Source organism: Chroicocephalus ridibundus, chromosome 12, assembly GCF_963924245.1.
Source record: "Chroicocephalus ridibundus chromosome 12, bChrRid1.1, whole genome shotgun sequence".
Taxonomy (NCBI): domain Eukaryota; kingdom Metazoa; phylum Chordata; class Aves; order Charadriiformes; family Laridae; genus Chroicocephalus; species Chroicocephalus ridibundus.
This window is the reverse complement of record NC_086295.1, coordinates 17980929-17998796: the sequence shown is the minus strand read 5'-3', so window position 1 is coordinate 17998796 and position 17868 is coordinate 17980929. Positions and strand designations below refer to the sequence as shown.

The window sequence follows — 17868 nt, the reverse complement described above, 5'->3', positions numbered from 1 at the left end:
CAGAAAAACTTACCGGGTGACCCAATGCCAGGGTCTGTGAGACAAACTGTGCGACTTTGAAAACCGTGGCCATCGCAGTACCAAGCTGTTCATCCACTAGAACAAACAGAAGCGGTTTCCGGACAGAATGCTGCTGCATGTGGCTTGAGAAGTATTCCAGTTGACCTAAACAACAGTCAGGGAGAAAGGAAGGTAGAGGGGGGGAAAAAATAAGAAAATCAGTTACACTCATCTCCCTATCCTGCAGAGGATACGCAAGCACCCAGTACCAGTTCTGTAGGGAAGTTATACGGCTCACAGCAATACTTCAATTAGAGAAAGATAGGAACAAACACCAAATTTAGTTTTAGGGGCTGCAGATGCAATAGGCACTCCGTTGTCCAGCAAAGCAGTAGGAAAGCCATAGCATTTTTTCCAGGAGAAATTTAGCGTTTGACAAATATTTTACTAACATGCAGGGAAATCTCAGGCATACTATGTCGTCTTTCTAAAAGTTTGTAAAGATTTAGGTGTTTTCAGCTGCTTATGCACATTACAACCTGAAATTTGTTCCCCTGTGCTAGCCTGCAATGCCCCCCGTGCCCCTGTTGAGCTTGGATAAGAATGAATTCAAGTAAATCAAGTCACACACCTGATGTTTTTCACTTTACAAAACGTCTAGACTTTGCACGAAATTTTATTCGACATCATGATAGTAATCTAAGCTGTTACCTGTACAGGTGTACAACCTGCGATGGAAGTTAACCCGACAACTATGGGAAACAATACCAACGTTGAGTTAAGACAGACATTTTTCCACTCCATCACCAGCCGTTCCAAGGGCTCTGTCACCGACTCCTCCAGGCAAGAGACCTCTAGCCTCACACTCAACACTTTGCAAGTATTGCTAAAAGATTAAAACCATCTACACCAGCAGCCGAAGCTGACGCCAAAACCGAAAAAGGGACCTGTTCCTGACCACCGCTGTCAAAACCAAACCAATTCAACAGCCAGGACCGTCACGACCTCCTAACTCCAAAGCTGGCGATACTCAGCGGAGCCCACCAGAAAGCGTTAGGACATACCCTTGAAGAGCATCCAGACGGGGGGGGTTGGCAGAGGTTCAAGTTCCCAACACAAATTAAAACACTGAGATTAAAGGTGAGCCACAGAGATGGGCCAGAAAACAGCCTTTTTTTAATAAAAAAGATAACTACGTTAGACAAGCCTAGATTCAGCTCTACGTTGTTTGCACGCTCACATACATGAAGGAAGAATGCCAAACACCAGTATATGTTAGGGGCCGACATGCTGGGAAGCAGCTCTGAGGAGAAGGACCTGGGGGTCCTGGTAGACAGCAAATTATCCATGAGCCAGCAGCGTGCCCTTGTCGCCAAGAAGGCCAATGGCATCCTGGGCTGCATAGGAAAGACTGTGGCCAGTAGGTCGAGGGAGGTCATTCTCCCCCTCTACTCTGCACTGGTGAGGCCACAACTGGAGTACTGTGTCCAGTTTTGGGCTCCCCAGTTCAAGAGGGACAGGGAACTACTGGAGCGAGTCCAGCGAAGGGCAACCAAGATGATTATGGGACTGGAGCACCTCCCTTACGAGGAAAGGCTGAAAGAGCTGGGACTCTTTAGCCTGGAGAAGAGAAGGTTGAGGGGGGACCTGATTAATGTTTACAAGTATCTAAAGGGTGGGTTGAAGGAGGACGGAGCCAGGCTCTTTTCAATGGTTCCCAGCGACAGGACAAGGGGCAATGGGCACAAGCTAGAACATAGGAAGATCCGTTCAAATACACGGAAAAACTTCTTTACAGTGAGGGTGACAGAGCACTGGAACAGGCTGCCCAGGGAGGGTGTGGAGTCCCCTTCTCTGGAGATTTTCAAGACCCGCCTGGATGCAGCCCTGAGGGATGTGCTTTAGGCAATCCTGCTCTAGCAGGGGAGTGGGACTAGATGATCTCTAAGGTCCCTTCCAACTCTGAAGATTCCGTGATTCCGTGATACCACTCCTGAAGGGACACTATTACAAATGAAAAAAACCAAGAACCCAAAATACCCACAGTTTTGGTCAGGTCTCTACACACGCGCTTACTGTGATTTTACAACACAGGATTTCTTTTCTCCCTTGCAACCCTACACCACACTAGGCAGGGCAAATGGCATTAACGAATAATCACCTATTTTACACATAGTTACTCTCTTCACACTGCAAAACCAGGCCTTCATTCTCAAACACGACTCAAATCTCGGATTAAAACAAACCTAATTTTGTCTCACAAGCTCTTCTGCAGTCCTGCAACAGGAAGTAAGCAAAAATGTTTCCCGGTCACCGATCTATTTCCATAGCGCTTTCATAAGTCACTTATTATTACCACAGAAATTTTAAAGATGGGGAATAAAGGCAAAAATTTAAAAAACTCATTACCAGATGAACGTGGAGACAATTAAATCTTTCTTTTCCCCCAGAGCCGCTCAGCTCTGTATCTAAATTGGGGGTTTGAGCACTTGACTAAGTCAAACTATTCAGTTGCAAGTCAGAACATGAAAATGATAACTAATAACCATTGTGAAAAGCTGTTTTAATTTGATTTTCACACACAAGTTCTTGGAGAGGGAAGTTCCTTACCAGAGCTGGCTTTACACCAGCCAGGAGAGAATTCCTGCTGCTGCTGCATTCCTACATCAGTCATTACACATACACTGACTTCAGGGAGAAAGGAGCTGGGAGTCCTACACAAATTATCTTTTTAACGACCAAGTAGAGTCATTCTAGGCACCGAATGAGGCAAGCAGCCTGCGAAATATCAGCACTATATTTCGAAGAAAACGACACAGAAAATTATTTATCTGAAAATCTTCAGTAAGTTTTTCGGGGAGAGAGATCTCAGCTCAATATGTCGGCTCTTCTGTGTTGAAAAAGCACAATTGCTCGGAGGGGATGTGGTGTTCCACCTGCAGCAGGAAACATGAGTACTTCTGACAAACCCTGGCACCAAAGAAACAGAAGTTTCTCTGTAAGAACACAAACATTTCAAATCTTTTTTTGAATGGAAGTGTCTGAAGCATCCATCTTCTCTGTGAACGAGCAGAAAACCCCCAGACTGCTTACACCAGGGTTTTAAAGGCTTCATAAAAATGCTGCGGCTTAGACCAGACTCCACCAACCTCACCTCAAAGTGTCAAAATCTGACAGGATTTGTTGAAATTATGACTATTCATGAACATTATTAAAATACAGTTTGCTAAATCATGAAGGACCACAGGCTTTGTTTCATTTGAAAATCACAGGACTGCGGGGAAAGCTTGAATTAAGGAAAAAAAAACCAAAAACAAAAACAAACCAGGATTGAGCTTTAAATTTTTCTCTCTGGCTAAGAACATGTAGCTACGGCTCCCTTTGCAATTTATTTTTTTTTTTCCACATTATGCTCCTCAGGGATCTCTGCTACATCCATCTTCCCCCTCTCCCCCTCAAACACACGCAGCTTAGTCTGCTCCTGTATTCAAGTATAATTTATCTCAAGTATGACAGGAGGAAGTAATGATCTGCGAAATCTTCCTCTTCAGGCAGAGCACAGCACGCCGCCCATCTCCAACCAAATGAATCCCAGCTGCATCCCTCGTCCTAACAAATTCTGTAATCTCCTGGTTATAGGGTTGACTTCCATAAATCACGGGCCAGCAAGTCACCGTAATTAGCGTGTACCTTCGCTCAACACTCCTCCACGCAAACACAAAAAGCCTTCAGCATAAGCACAGGCAGGTAAAACTCTGCTCATTCAACAATTCCTGTAAAGCAGATGAGCTCCCAGCGGGCTATAGAGTAACTCTGATGAGCAAGAACCACCCCTGAATTGATCTGCATAACCACAGCACGTTTCAGGAACTTCAGCATTCGTGCTCTCATGGCAACACAAAAAGGTCTCCGAATATCATCCCCCCTTCCTGCCCTTGCACCCCTGTTGTTTTAAGAGTTTCCAATTCAGTATTTCCCGTTACACAATTGTTTCTAGAAACTCGGAGCAAGTCCAGTGGCTACCACGTGGCAACCATCTACCCGTGAACCTGGGCTGGGAGAGGCTACAGCAGCGTGAAAAGTATGATGCCTGTCTGCTAGAAAGTTATTCAGTATAGTTTAATTATTAAAAATATGTAACTGAAGTAAGAGAGATGGGGATAAATAGCCAGATAACAGACTAATAACAAAAATGCACCTGCAGTATCTCATGGGGGTAGTGGGTGGCAAGGGACAGCCCATGGAGACCAGAGTGTCCAAACTGACGGACACAGGGCACACCCCGGGCTGCTGGAGGCTGCAGCTCCCGGGTACGCTCAGCATACGGATAAAACAATTAACCGACTAAAACGTGCAAGACGGAGACTATCCAGAGGAGGAATTCATGTAGGATACAGCAATGCTGCTAGATCTGGGCTGAAGGACAGCTGGGTCCCACCGCGTGCCACCGGGGACCCAGAAGGCGGTTTGTCACGCCATGCGTTGTACCCCACCGCCAGCCCTGACCGCGAAAGGCAGCCCGCACGCCAAACCCAGCGCTGTGGGACTGGGCAACGCTGAGAGAATCCCGTCCAGTCCCTGGGAGAGATGGGATTAGAGCAAAATCTGCAACAGCTGGTTGTCGCTAACTGGGGAGCAGCTGAACTCTGGAAAGCCGGCAGGCTCTGGAGGGCCAGCACCGCCAGATGGAAGTGCTGGTCTCTGGGGTTAAAAAAAAAAAAAAAAAAAAAAACAAAGAAAGGGAAAAAAAAAAAGCGCTGGTATCTTGGTATCCTCATCCCAAGATCCCCTCAACTGATCCAAACTTAAGGTTATGTCAATTTGTTTCTTAAACAGAAGTTGAAACTTCTTGCGTTGCTGTCTTCTAACCATCGCAGTACACAAAGGGAATAAACCAAAACAAGGCTCTGTCTAATAACTTGTCCCAGGTTTTCTGCGACACAGGCTATTGATTTACAAGCTGTTTCTACATTTCGGGCAACTCAGAATAAACACTTTCACAACTGATGTCGCACCAGAACATGCAGCCTCTCAAAACAAATACGCAAAGAGCCCAATTAAATAAAAAGTACCAAAACCCTGCTCTATGCCTGAAAAAGTACTCTTCCAAATTACACCAGAGACTGGAAAGGGCAAGAGCAGAAGGAAGGATGGACTGACATCCTTCACTAGAGCAGAAGGAAGGATGGACTGACATCCTTCACTAGCAGATGGCAGAAGTTAGCACCGCGCAGGGTCCTCATCCTCACCCGGACCATTATTGAAAGCTGCAGCGGGGAAGAGGAAGAAAAATCAGCCCAGAAATGAGACTACAGTCACGTCCCTTGGGGAATCCAGACCTGAGAGTGAGGAGAAAATGTCTTTAAAAGCAGTAGCAACATAATTTCTGAAGGACACGGAACGCTTCTTGCTTTCTGCCTTCATTGAAAAATGCTTTTCAAGCAACTTAATAAGAAAAAAAAAAAAAAAGAAAATCAGAAAAAAAGCATGTCTTGAAAAATACATTTGAAAGTTTTGTTTTTTCCTTTGTTTTAGGTGCCAGTGAGAAAATACATAAAGATATTTATTAAGTTTTTCAGGATGGGGACAGAGGAGCTTCAGCATTGTCAGAACACTGTTGAGAAGATGGCTGTCCATCAATACGTAACATGTACACACATCCAACCACACAGGCATGCTTTAAAGTGTACCACCTATAAAAGCCAGAAACTCGCTGATAGTAACACTGGTTTTATTGCAAATTCGTTAACAGTGTGTTATCATCCTACAAGTGTTTCAACCGCTTTGTTGCCTAGCATAGTGATCTTGGAGCTTGTTAAATCTGACTAACGAACAAACCTATACACACACAACCATTCTATGATACGAAAATTAAAATGACGTAATTGTTTTTGGCAAAATTACACAAAAAAAAAGACTTTTAAACAGATTCTGGACAAGTGTCATATCGTTACACAAGAAGATTAAATAAGGCTAAGAATAGCTGTTATAATACGAAAAAACGCAAAAAAATAAACTTAAACGTGCAGTAAAATTTCCGCTGAAACCACTTAGCTAGGGGTAGTTCCAGTAATTTGGAACTTCAAACTTTAGCATTAAAGAGGGATAACACCACAAAAGCGTCCCAGCTGTCCTCTTTGGGAGGAAGGTCTGAGAACAGCTACAAACCCGATGGCAAATGCCCGTAACCCTCTACGGCAGCCTGAAAAGTCACCTCTGGAGACAGTCCTTCAAACACGTGAACCGGAGAGGCGAGGACCTATTAGTTGGAGAGTTAGGAGGAGAATATAGAGGAACGAGAGCTATTCAAATGCATCATATGCTTATTTTACCTACCAAAACGAATTCCACAACTTCAGTATTTTGTGGCGTGCAACAGGTCTTCAGGTAATTCCAGACTGGCAAACATGGTTAAACAGCAACTCCCAAAAATGTAATCCTGAAAGAAAACCATCACGTTTCATCAGATAGCAAGTCAAAATAACAAAAATACTGCATATAACACAGTGACTACCTTGATTTTTAATATGCAGCTTTGGACCAAATCCAACTCTCTCCTTAGTAATGTAAAAAGCACTTTTTACTATATTCAAATACTAACAGCAAAAACTGAGGATCTAGGAAAATCAACCTTTCGTTAGAAGCAAAAAACTCCCTTTGGCTGGAAATAACATTATATTCTTCTAACCAGGGCAAGTTTCATCTAGAATAACGGATTTATTTAAGTCTTAAGATAAACTCTTCCAGTTTAAATTCACCTTCAGAAAAGAGAAACCGGCACAAGGAGGATGCACTTCGGCTCATCCTAAGGAGGCACCTAAACCGGCTCAGGTTAAGCTCGTTCCAGAAACACGTTACGAGCCCACAGGACCACCTCACCTGGACGTGTTTACTGCAGGTGGCCAACAAAGCGAGGGGAATCCATCCTCAGAACCTGTTCCTGTTCACGGCCTCATCAAGCCGCACTCAAACTTCTCAGGGTAATGAAAACGCAGCAGTAAAGCTAATGGCTTCAGAGACAACAGAACACCTCCCCTCGAATCAAGATGATTTATATTAACGTCCCCTTGCTGTTTTTCAAGCAGATTTTCTGCTTACATCCCAGCCTGTGCACCAGCGGAGAAGAGGACTACCCAAAACCAAACTGGGGAAGCAGAAGAGGGAAGACGACTCAGAAAGACAAAGCAGAAATCCGCTATCTTCCACCCAGGTGACAAAGTAAAATCTCTTTAAAAGCCTTAGTATTGTGCCACAGCCTTTGCACTTCTGCCAGCCCACCAACTCACAGGGAAGGAGAGTACTCACGTTAAATCAGATCATATATGCTCTGCAGCACTTTTAATAGTCATCTAACACTTTTCAATCACTGGCATCTTCTTGCATTTCTAAATAAGGGTTGTAATTCAAGCAGCAGCACAGTGCCAAGCAGGAGACCTGAGTGGCTACAAGGTAAGCAGTAACTCCACTGTTTCCAGCCATACGCAAACCTGCCTCAGTCCCAGGACCTGACACCAAGCTGACAAGCAAAACCAAAATCCAGAGTAAGAAATTTTAACATTGTTTATCAAGCGTAAGCCAAAACTAAAAAAGCTTTCCACGTTCTATAGCAGATACTGCATTAGTTCTAGTTTTTCCCTCTTTTCATGAAAGGATGCTCCCCTGAGTATTTGAGACAGCCTAAAATTAAGTCATGTAAACAAACTGGCTGGTTATCTAAACAGCCGTGCCAAGAGTTCACGTGAAAGGACAGTCCTCACTCGCCCAGTAAAAGCTGTTTTTAAGAAGGCCTCAAAACCAACGGAGTCAGCACCCATTCAAACCCACCGGGCCTCGGCAGGGCAGGGCTCTTGGCTAACGGTGGTGAACCGACGGGGAAATCATCTGAACTCCTTGGTGCAAGGAACTGAGAGGCTTTTTGTTCCTCCAATTCTCCCTCACCACGGGTCTGCAGACACCCAGCTCCTCCAGAGACGAGAGGACCGGGAAAGACGGGCTCCAGAGTAAGAAACTGAGCACGGTCAGCCTGAGCTACGGGAAGAGGAGCAATCAATTGCTGCTGCCTCCATTCCCGTTGTACGCGTGAGACGATACCAAATTTGGTTAAGGAAAATAACTAATCAACCTTGGCTCATTAACTCCAACTTTCATTACAATAAGTTATCCAATAGAGAGCCTGGAAATGCCTAGAGACTGAACGTGTAGCTTAGCAAGGAATCCATAGAAACAGCCCCGTGAAAAGCGTTCCATCTAGAGAAAGAGTTTTGTTTAGAGCTTACGGTTTCCCAAATGTCAAGAAAACAAAACACGTCAGTCTACAGGAAGGCAGGCTTCATTCACTCATTCTGATATGGAACTACTCACCGCTGTTCATACCGCTCTGCTGCACTCCCATAGCCCTCAAGCGTGAAACTCCTAAACCCAAGTGTTTCTGACAAGGAGAAAATTACAGCTTGTTATACGGCATATGACCTTCTGCAGGGATATCTTGATGTATTTCAATAGCAGCTGTGTTATCAGTGTGTTAAAGTTTCATAAAGTTTGTTGAAACCCCACAACTAATGCCAAGCTGCAACGGACACGGCTCAACTGAGCCATTAATTTTTATTTCAACAGAATTTGAGGGATGAGATCATCAGGGCTGCTTTATGATAACTCCAGAATGAGTTTTAACTGCAGGTAAGTTAGCCACGGAGAAGTTCCCACTTTTGGTAGCTGAGATACCAACACAAGGCGCTGCCAGTCTTCTCCCTAAGTCACAAGTTATCTCGGAATCAGCAATTTTCTCGGAAGCTGCCATCTACACAGTGTAATATTTGATCAGTCAATTCCCATTAGCTGAACTATTAATTTCACACGTTAAGGATATTTCCATTTGGAAGAAATACACCACAGCCCGTAACAGACGAATACTGTAACAGAGCTTTGCAGTACGTAACTTTTCACAAAGATCCATCGATGCAACCAGCAAACAAGTAAAATGAGATGCTATTTAAAATCAGATGCACCTTGACAAGAAACTATATTTTATCTTGCTTTCCAAAGGCTATGAAAAAACTCCTTTTCAAGTAGCAATCTATTAATTGCTTGTGTTGCGACAAGCTTTTTACTTAAAGTTGAATTTAACCGCTACCAGACCTTTCTGGGCTGACATGCCCCACAAGGACTCCTTTATCACCAAATTCTCACTGAGCTGCTTAAGTGTCGATATAACCAGTGCAGGTATTCTTGTGATTACCAGTCCTGAACTAAGGTCTCCCTGAAAACCGCACCTCTTGCTTACTGCAACATTCTTCCTTCTTGCATGTAATACAAGTCGAGGAAATTTCACTAAGTTTTTAAAATTCTGAAATGTTATAAAGCATGAAGAAAAGATTTAAGCTAAAACAATAATAAAGACACCGTTCTACCTGACCAAAAAATATCTTCATATAACAGAGGCAGGTACAGCTTCTGTTAAAATCAAGATTGTTCTGAGAGTTTCCTGTTCGTATAAAAGCTCACAGGATATTTTGTGCTACTCTGGGCTTTTGGAAGAACCAAATTTCAAAAGCGTTATTTATTGTCGCTATTAAGAGCCATGTTAATCACTGGTCAGCCTTGCACCTTCTGGTAAAACTAGGGCACAACACAACCAGACAGCAATGCCTTCTTGCAGGGATGGGAAAAGCCCCCCCCAAATCCCTTAGAAGGAACACTGTCCCCTGCTGCAACCAAAAGCTGAGACACTATTTCTTGTCCAGTATTATTCTTAACTGAGCCTCACTAAAAAATAAAACAGCGTTTTTGCCTTGGGAGGTTCAGCTCCTCCAGCCGCAATCCCAGGGGCGCAACTGCTCCCTGCTCGCCTCCGCTGGGAGAGACCCATAAGAACTGCCACTATGAGCCTCCTGTCTCATCTCTCACCTGCTTCCCACTCACCGCCGGAAAAAAACAGGGCGTTAGAGATGCCAAAACTTCCAGCTTACCAGGAAGCAAGGCAGAAATAATTCTTCACCTTTTCCTTGCCTCACGCAGGGAGGAGGGAGGCTGGCGAGAGCGTGCCTGCACACATGCACACAGAACACAGCGGGTCACATCTCGTTCAGTCAAAGTACTGCCCAGGAACCACGATGAGAAATGTAACCTCATACCAGCTGCACAGTCTTGGTTAAGTCATTTGATTTTTTAAAGAGTAAAAATAAAAATGAAGGCATAGGGCACGGAGAATTTAATAGCATGCATCTGTTGGTAGGAATAACTAGATCATTCCCTTCCATACATCAAATCTAAGCAGGCTCCCACATATCCAACTCAGTATAAGCAACTTCCAGTCCCAAATTATCGCTTTACATGAAGACAAATGAATTAGACAAGGCATCATTCATCTCCTGTACTATTCAATTTTCATACAAATCCGATTCAGGCCCCGGCGCAGGGCTATGCTTCAAGACTACTCATTCCAGCGGGAGAAGCGGGCAATGTTCCTCCTGGTTCCAAAAAGACGACAGCTCTCAGGAGCGGAGGAGTCCCCTGCGCGCCCCCCCCTCCACCCCAGCTCCCAGACCAGCTACACTGCGACATGCACTGGTCACCTTTCTTTTTTCACAAAGACATAAAGAAGGGCTATTTTCTGTGACACAACCTCAAGGCCGCAATATATACATGATAGAATTCACTTCTTGTTTCTATTTTTAATGACAATAGCAGTTTTTGATGTGCTACTCAGGGCGCAGGTGGGGTGCTGTTAATAGCATCAGCTAATGCCAGGGGACACACTGAATGGAAAGTGACCCCCAATGGACTGAGAAAAATCCCAGGCTCCTGGACCTCAGGAAAACTTCCACTGTATCCCTCTGTGTAATCCAAAGCGTAGATGAAATTTCAACTCCAGCAGCATCACTGAAAAGACTTTTTTTCTTCCTTCTAGTTAGTCAGGACACTAGAAAATCTTGAGTTTCATACACTGTCTTGAGACAAACCTTCAGCTATTGATGTGTCCAAACTAAGGAGCACATGGACTATGTATCTGAGATGCTCAGTTATCTGCAATGGGCAGTTCGGGCTGAAGAACATCACTGATCCCCTTGGGAGGGGACAGCAGAGCATGTGGCGGTGTCAAGACAAAATACAAAATATCCATGGCTTCAGTAAAGCAAAGGTGAGTTGGTCATCCAGCCAGCAGATGGAAAATCGCTCACCTGGAGTTGGACAATGCATCTTCCCTGCCTCGTGTCCGTGTCACCTAGGATGATTTCTCCTTCCGCTTCTGCCCCTTAACTTTTCCCAACCCTTTGTGTTGTCTCCCATTACTTCTGCTCCAGCCCAGCCTAAGGAACAAGTCGACACTTGGACCCGGTTTTTGCAACACACGGGGTTAAGTCTCGCTGTTCAATGGTCTCCACGTTCTGCTCACTGTATTCACTCCACGCCACAGTGGTTGTGTTTCTCAATAGCGACCACATGATTTTGAAACGGACACCACCATCACGCCTTCTGCCCTTCAGAGGTACACTAGTGACCTACAAAATTTCAATATTCCCAATGCAATCAAACTGTTACAGCCACGTTAACTCTTCGATATCTTCAGTGGCAAGCTCTCTGCCACTGCAAAGCTATTGAATTCGGTATGTCTGTGTAACTCAGTTGTAACTCCAGGTTCCACCCAAAAGAATCAACATGGTATTAGAAAATAAAAATACACTGTAAATCTGCTTAATGGTTTAGTTATCAGTTTGAAATATTTAACATCTACTACAAAGGCATGCAATCTGTGACAGCATCATAAACTGAAACAGAAGAAAGAGTGGCACCCCGATTGTTCAGTCGAATTTACCTCTACATCCCTGTATTTTCAAGTATTTAAGCCACTAAAAAAAAGAAAGTACTAACACTTAGTTTGGAGAAGCATGGGGGGTGTGTGCGGATTTCTCAGGTTTCCCCACACACAATTGTTTTTTATTTTAAGGAAACAGCTATTTTTTTACCGGAATAGTGTAAAATTACTGCATTGGTTGGAAACCTGTTGTAAACAACTCCTGCCTGCAAGTCCTATAGAAGAACAGGTTTTCCGGACAGAATGGCTGGAGAGCGCTGGGAGTTCTTCCAGCCCAAATCCAAAGCCTAATGGAATATCCTTCTGTAGGTTTAAAATATTAAGAAATGTCATTTCTCGATAGAAGATCAGGTCTGTGTGCAGCCTCCCCCTGTTTTGATTTTCTTTTTTCTCTCAGGAGAGTGAGGACAGTGTTACTGTGAAAAACGTCCCGGCAAAGCCGGCCACCTTCCAAAGGAAGCTGCAAGGCTCAGCGAACATTTGAAGAGCGTATGAATTTCTCGCAAACACCTGATGCCTTGCTGCAGGTAGTGCATTTAGTCTGGCAGACCTGGCCATTTTGGATACATGTCTTGAGACCTTTGTTTCCCTCTCTCTCTTCTGTGTACAGAAGCTGGGAATGCTTGCTGTAACTGGAAAAGAGCTGCTAAATCCAAGACTTGCGGTTATTACACATGGTGACCTTCTTTGAAAACGCCAAATTTGTTCTCTGTCGCTGTTTTCTGCTACATGAAAAACTGAAAGATGCTTTAGCTACATAAAGAACCAGCCAGAAAGACTACAGTGCACGGTAATTATAAATACCAACAAGAGGCACTGTCTTTCCTCGAATAAAATTGGAATGAGAAAGGTTTTACTATATTTTTCAGTTTGGGGAATGAGCACAAGCGTGAGTGTCCGGAAGCTGAGGGGTCGTGAAGAGACAAAGCTCATAAAGCTCCAATTTGGGACCAGCCTTCAGAGCCGACAGAAGAGCTCTCTGCTTCCCATGCCCCAAAGAAGTCGGAGGGAATCGGAACCCGGAGTTTTCTGAGACCTTTTGAGAGTAGATGAAATTCGGAGAAAGGGAGAAATCCAGCCGAAGGGATAAGTTAAGAAGCCCTTCTCTATTCTAAAGAGTTACCGAGGAATTCAAACAAAAGCTCGGGTTCAACGAAACGTCAGCGCATCCTCGCTGACATCTCACAAAGACGTCAACGCCCGCGGGAGCTCGGGGCCGGGGAACCGGGATCAGAAGCGGCCTCCCGGGCGGCGGAGCGGCTCCGGGGCTGACAGCACCCGCCCGCCCGGGGCCCGCCTCACGGCCCCCTCCCCGGGGAGCGCCGGCCCCCCCGGCGCGGCCCAGCGCCCGCTCTCCCGCCGGGGGCTCAGCCTCGGGCCGCCCCCCGGGGCTGAGCTCAGGCTTTGACCGGCTACGGCGAACGGCTGCGATCGGAGCCGCGGGAGGAACGGGGCCGGGGCCGGCTCCGGCCCGGCGGGGCAGGCAGCAGGCCGCGCCCGAGCGGGCTCACCCGGCGCCGGCGCCCAGGCCGCGGCTCCCCGCAGAACGCCGAGAAGCCCTGCGGGGCCCGGTGCCCCGCCGCCTGCGCGGCCCGGCCCGGCGGGGCGTTCCGCCGCCGGCGGGCCGGGCCCACGCACCGCTTCGCGCCCCGCCAGGCCCCACCGCCCCTTCCCGCCGCGCCACGGGCCCGGCCTGCTCCGCTCCCGGCCCGGCCCCGACCCCGCTTCCGCCCCGCCACCCCTGTCACGCCCGCCGCTGCGTCCCCGCGCCCCCGCGGGCGGCGGAGAGGCCCTGCCGAGGGCCCGCCCCGCCCTCACCTGGCGCTGCCGCCGCTGGTGGCGGCCGCGGTGGCGCCGCCGCCGCCGCCGCTGCCGCCGCCTCCTCCTCCGCCGCCGCCGCGCCCGCGCCGCGAGCGCGCGCAGGAGGGCGGGGGCCGCCGGGGCGGGCGGGGGCGCGCGCGGGTCCGGCGGGGGCGGGGTGGGCGGGGGGGGGTCGCGCGCGGCGCGGGGACGCCCAGGACAGGCAGCGCGGCCGCTCCACCTCCCGCCGCCGCCGCCCCACGTGACCCGGCCCGCCCCGCGCGCGCCTGCGCCCGAGCGCGCGGAGCCGGCGGGGAAGGGGGGGGAGGTGAGGGCGCGGAGCCGGTACGTGGGCGGGCGGAGCGCGGCGGGACCCCCCGGGCACCGGCACCAACACACACCCCCCCGCCCCCGGGGGACCCCGCTCGGCTCCTCCGCCCTCCCTGGCTGCGGGGGAGCGGCCGCCTCCCCGGGGGTTCCCGCACACTCGCCCCGCCCCCCCCCCACCCCCACCGCGGGCCGTGGGAGCCTCCGTGGCGGGGGGAGCGCGGCCGGGGGGGGGTCGGGGGCTGCCGGGGCATCGCCTCGCGTGGGGCCGGCGGCGAGCGGGCCTGCTGGGCCGGAACAAAACGTGTTTCCTGACAAGGTTTAAGAAAAAAAGATGATAATTAAGGCCTTTATAGAAAATTACGAGGAAACAAGGTTTTTCATTCAGAAATATTTTAATTCAGAGGAGCTTTTCACCTGAAGATTTTGGGCTTTATAAATGTCGATGGATGTTATTTAGTCTCGCTGCTGGGGAGATGGGAAGGAAGCCGGGGAGTGGTGTGATAGGGACTGGGCAATGCTGAATTTTAATTAAAAGCCTGATGCTTTTTAATATTAAAAGCTAACGAGCAGGCCCGCGCTCCCCGGCGGGTCATGGTCGCTCCCCGGCACCTGGGGGCTTCGCAGCGGAGTCCCGCGGAGCGGCCGCGGGGACACCCAGCCCTCCGGTGTGCCCCTTCCCGCACACCTTAACCATCAGAATAACTCTTATCCCGCAAACCTTATCTGTGAGAAATGAGAAATTGATATAAAAAGGCAGCGGCGCCGCAGAAACGTGGTGATTTTGCTCCTGCCGGCCGTTGCTTGCAGCAGAAAGCTCCGACCCGGCGGCGGTAAAGGAAAGAAACACGTGGCAATTACTATTTCAGGCTAGTGAAATAATCAAAACTCCTTTGTGGGGAAAAATAAAGACTTTGCTCCGGCAAGAATGAGTCTGATTAACATTAGTGACTGGAGTAGAGGGGTGGGGGTGCCGGGGGGCTGCGGGGCCGAGCCCTCCCTGACCCCCCTGACGCTGGGTGCGCGCGGATGGCTGCGGGATAAACGACAGGAAAAGAGGAAAACGGCTTTTTATTTTGCAAAACCTCTTTAAAATGCGGTTAAATCCCACATCTCATCCGATGCTATAGCTTGCGACACAGACAAATCTCCTTTTTTAAATGGAGATATAAATGCGTTCCATTCAAAAAAGACCAAAACAAAACAAAACAATGACCATCGTGGTTAGTATGTGCCTTATGTTAATAATTATTGGTGGTGCGTGGAGAGCTGCGAGCAGAGCGCTCGTTTCCTTCGTGTTTGCAGCTCCACAGCTCCCTGCCGGCAGCTGGCCATTAATTCCTCGCTAAAGGATTCTTCTGCTCACGCCTTTTTCTCTTCTCTGGTTTCAGGGGTAGGGATCCCCCCTCCAGCCCCTGCCGGTGTGCCAATCCCCCCCCCCCAGTCCCCCGGGAGACACCCCTGGGGTGTCGGGAGAGGAACGGGGTGTCCCTCATGGGGTGGTGACCAGCAGCACTCACCGCGTCTGTCCGCGTGTCCCTCGGGGAGTTCCTGTTGGCGTCAGCATGGAGGTTCCCCGACTTGTCCTCACGCTTTCCTCTGCTTCAGGCAGCGCGTCTTAACCCGCCTGCATTTAATTTCTTCCTCCTCCAGCCCGACCGTCCCCCAAAGGCTCACGTGTGTCCCGCTCCGGTGCAGCTACGCCAGGGTGCTGCTCCCAAAACGTCCCCGTGTTTGCCACCGATGCCGCTGTGTTTGTCTTGCAAGGTTGTCCTTCAGGGTTTTTGGCTTGCTTGCGTTTGTACGTATGTTGCGTGAAAAGGGGCCAAGCGGTTTTGGCGGAAGATAACCCCCCTTGCGTTCTGACACTCCTCACCCAGGTGGGAGGCCGGGTGCGGCTGGGTTTAAATTCCGAGCGATGCCCAATTCGCCACCATCAGTCCAGTCGCGTTTAGTATGTATTAAACTGTTACGGTTTGGATACACGAACAGTGGACTGCACCTTCAGTCTAGTCGTGCTCCTGAACTAGCACGGCCACTCTCGAGTCTTTGGTCACGTTCAGCGAGAAACCGAAACGACCGGCTACTTAAACAGTGCAGTTTATTTAAACAACAGATATAGAGGTTCTTAGGATTGCCGGTGATAAATACGCTGTCTGCAAAGCACGTGCAAATAAAGGTGGTGTTAAGCACACAACACACGCAACAAAGTTATAAACAATACAGCCTGGCTATAAATGCAGGAGAGAGATTCTCTAGAGAGATTTCTAAGTTCCCCCAGGACACACTCGGTATATTCTGAGTCTTACCCAAAGGCGTCCCTATGGGGGGAAGAAAGGCCCAGCCCGTCGACTGGTCCCGGACGTCACTGATGGAGTTCTCCTTGACTGGTTCGTGATGGTGTCTTCCCCGATATCCCCCCTCTCTCGGGCTATTTTTATACTATTTTTTTATCTTCAACGTGGAGTTTGAGTGACTTTAGTCATTGATACTTTTACTAGGATTGGTGTACTCAAGGAGGAGTGGTCTCACCTTGGGGGCGGGTAGCCTCCGGGATGGAGGCGTGTTTTGGTACATTGTAATGAGCAAAGTTCGCACAAAGGACACCATTTCATCAACATTTGACAAAATGTTGGCTCGGGTAGGGAGTAGGGCCACTTATCTGTTTCATAGTAAGCAAGTAGGCAGCTTATCTGTTCCGTAGTAGCGTCTTGTTCCCATATCTGCTGTTCATCACAAGGGAAGGCCATGGAATGATCGCGTTCCATTCCGTCCCTCCTGTAGTTTCGCAAACAGCCTTGTACAGGGAATCGCAGATGTCGCATTCTTCGTGTGCCAGCTGCGGCTGTATTCTACTTCAGAAGCCTCTTGATTTTATGACTTTCCTTAATGCGTGAACGATGCTGTACTTTTGTATTCTTGGCCAATTTAGTAACCATTCCGCAACGTATTACCCACATTAACGCTGGGCGCATCTCGCAGACCGTAGCGAACAAGAACACGTGCACCGCTATTTTTCGAAACCCAAGTTTTCTGGAGGCACAACATGGAGGTATCTCCCTAAGATCCGCTCAAGCCGTCTGAGTGCTGTGAGTTTCTGATCCGGGTGGTAGGTCCCCCACGGATAACTTTCCTGGGCCTAGTCACACGTGGAGGTTGGAAACAAGCCCTTCCTTCGGGAGCGGCTCGGTGCCCCGTACATCCCCTCAGCACTTGGTAGCACGCCGCGTCTGCTGGCTTTTCCTCGCCCATCTGCTCTGTTGGGAAAAAGCGGAACTGGCACAAACTCTGCGTGGTTAAAATGAATCCCCATTCTCTCCAAACAGCTTTTTCATTAAAAAAAAAAAAGGGAAGGTAGAGCTGAAGGGACACCAGGGTGACAGGACACGACCGAGGACCCTCCTGGGGCATCTCTGCTGAAGATGGGCGGCTGGAGGGACCTGAAGTGGGTTTGCCACCCTGCGTATTGTGGCTAGCGCAGGGCATGTGGCTCGCTGGCCACCAACGCGTGCAGCAGGGGACCGACAGGAGCTGGCAGTGGTGAGAAGGGACTAAGGTGACGCGGAGACTGCGAGGAGAGGGAACCTGGGACGGCTCCTGGGCTCCCGCCCCGGCGTCTGCGCCCCCCGCGTGTCGCCGCAGCGAGGTGCACCACAGGCAGGTCTCCAGAGCCCGGGTTCTCACAGCCTGCATCCACCACGTGCAGCCTGAGCCTTTCGACACCTCACCTGGCCTCTGTACACACCGTAACCAAGACGGGAGATATTTTGGGGGGGCTAGATCTGTCCCATCATTCTGTGTTTGTGGAGCCCCTCCATGAGCAGACCCACATTTTGGTTTTGATTTAAACTGGAAGAGGGGAGATTTAGATGAGATATCAGGAAGAAATTCTTTGCTGTGAGGGGGGGTGAGCCCCTGGCCCAGGCTGC

The 17868-nt window shown here is 48.8% G+C and overlaps 1 protein-coding gene across 7 annotated transcripts in view; it reads right to left on the bottom strand.

The window, feature by feature from the left end:
* NCOA6 (nuclear receptor coactivator 6) overlaps window positions 1–13721 on the bottom strand; it is a 50896-nt gene extending 37175 nt beyond the window's left edge. For all 7 annotated transcript variants that reach the window (XM_063350507.1, XM_063350510.1, XM_063350503.1 and 4 more), the window contains exons 1-3: window positions 13631–13721; window positions 6337–6439; window positions 14–165 (exon numbers count right to left, since the gene is read on the bottom strand). In XM_063350507.1, the coding sequence (XP_063206577.1) occupies window positions 14–93 (80 nt within the window). In that variant the 5' untranslated portion in view covers window positions 94–165; window positions 6337–6439; window positions 13631–13721. The remainder of the gene's footprint in view (window positions 1–13; window positions 166–6336; window positions 6440–13630) is intronic.
* Between the last annotated feature and the right edge of the window lie 4147 nt (window positions 13722–17868).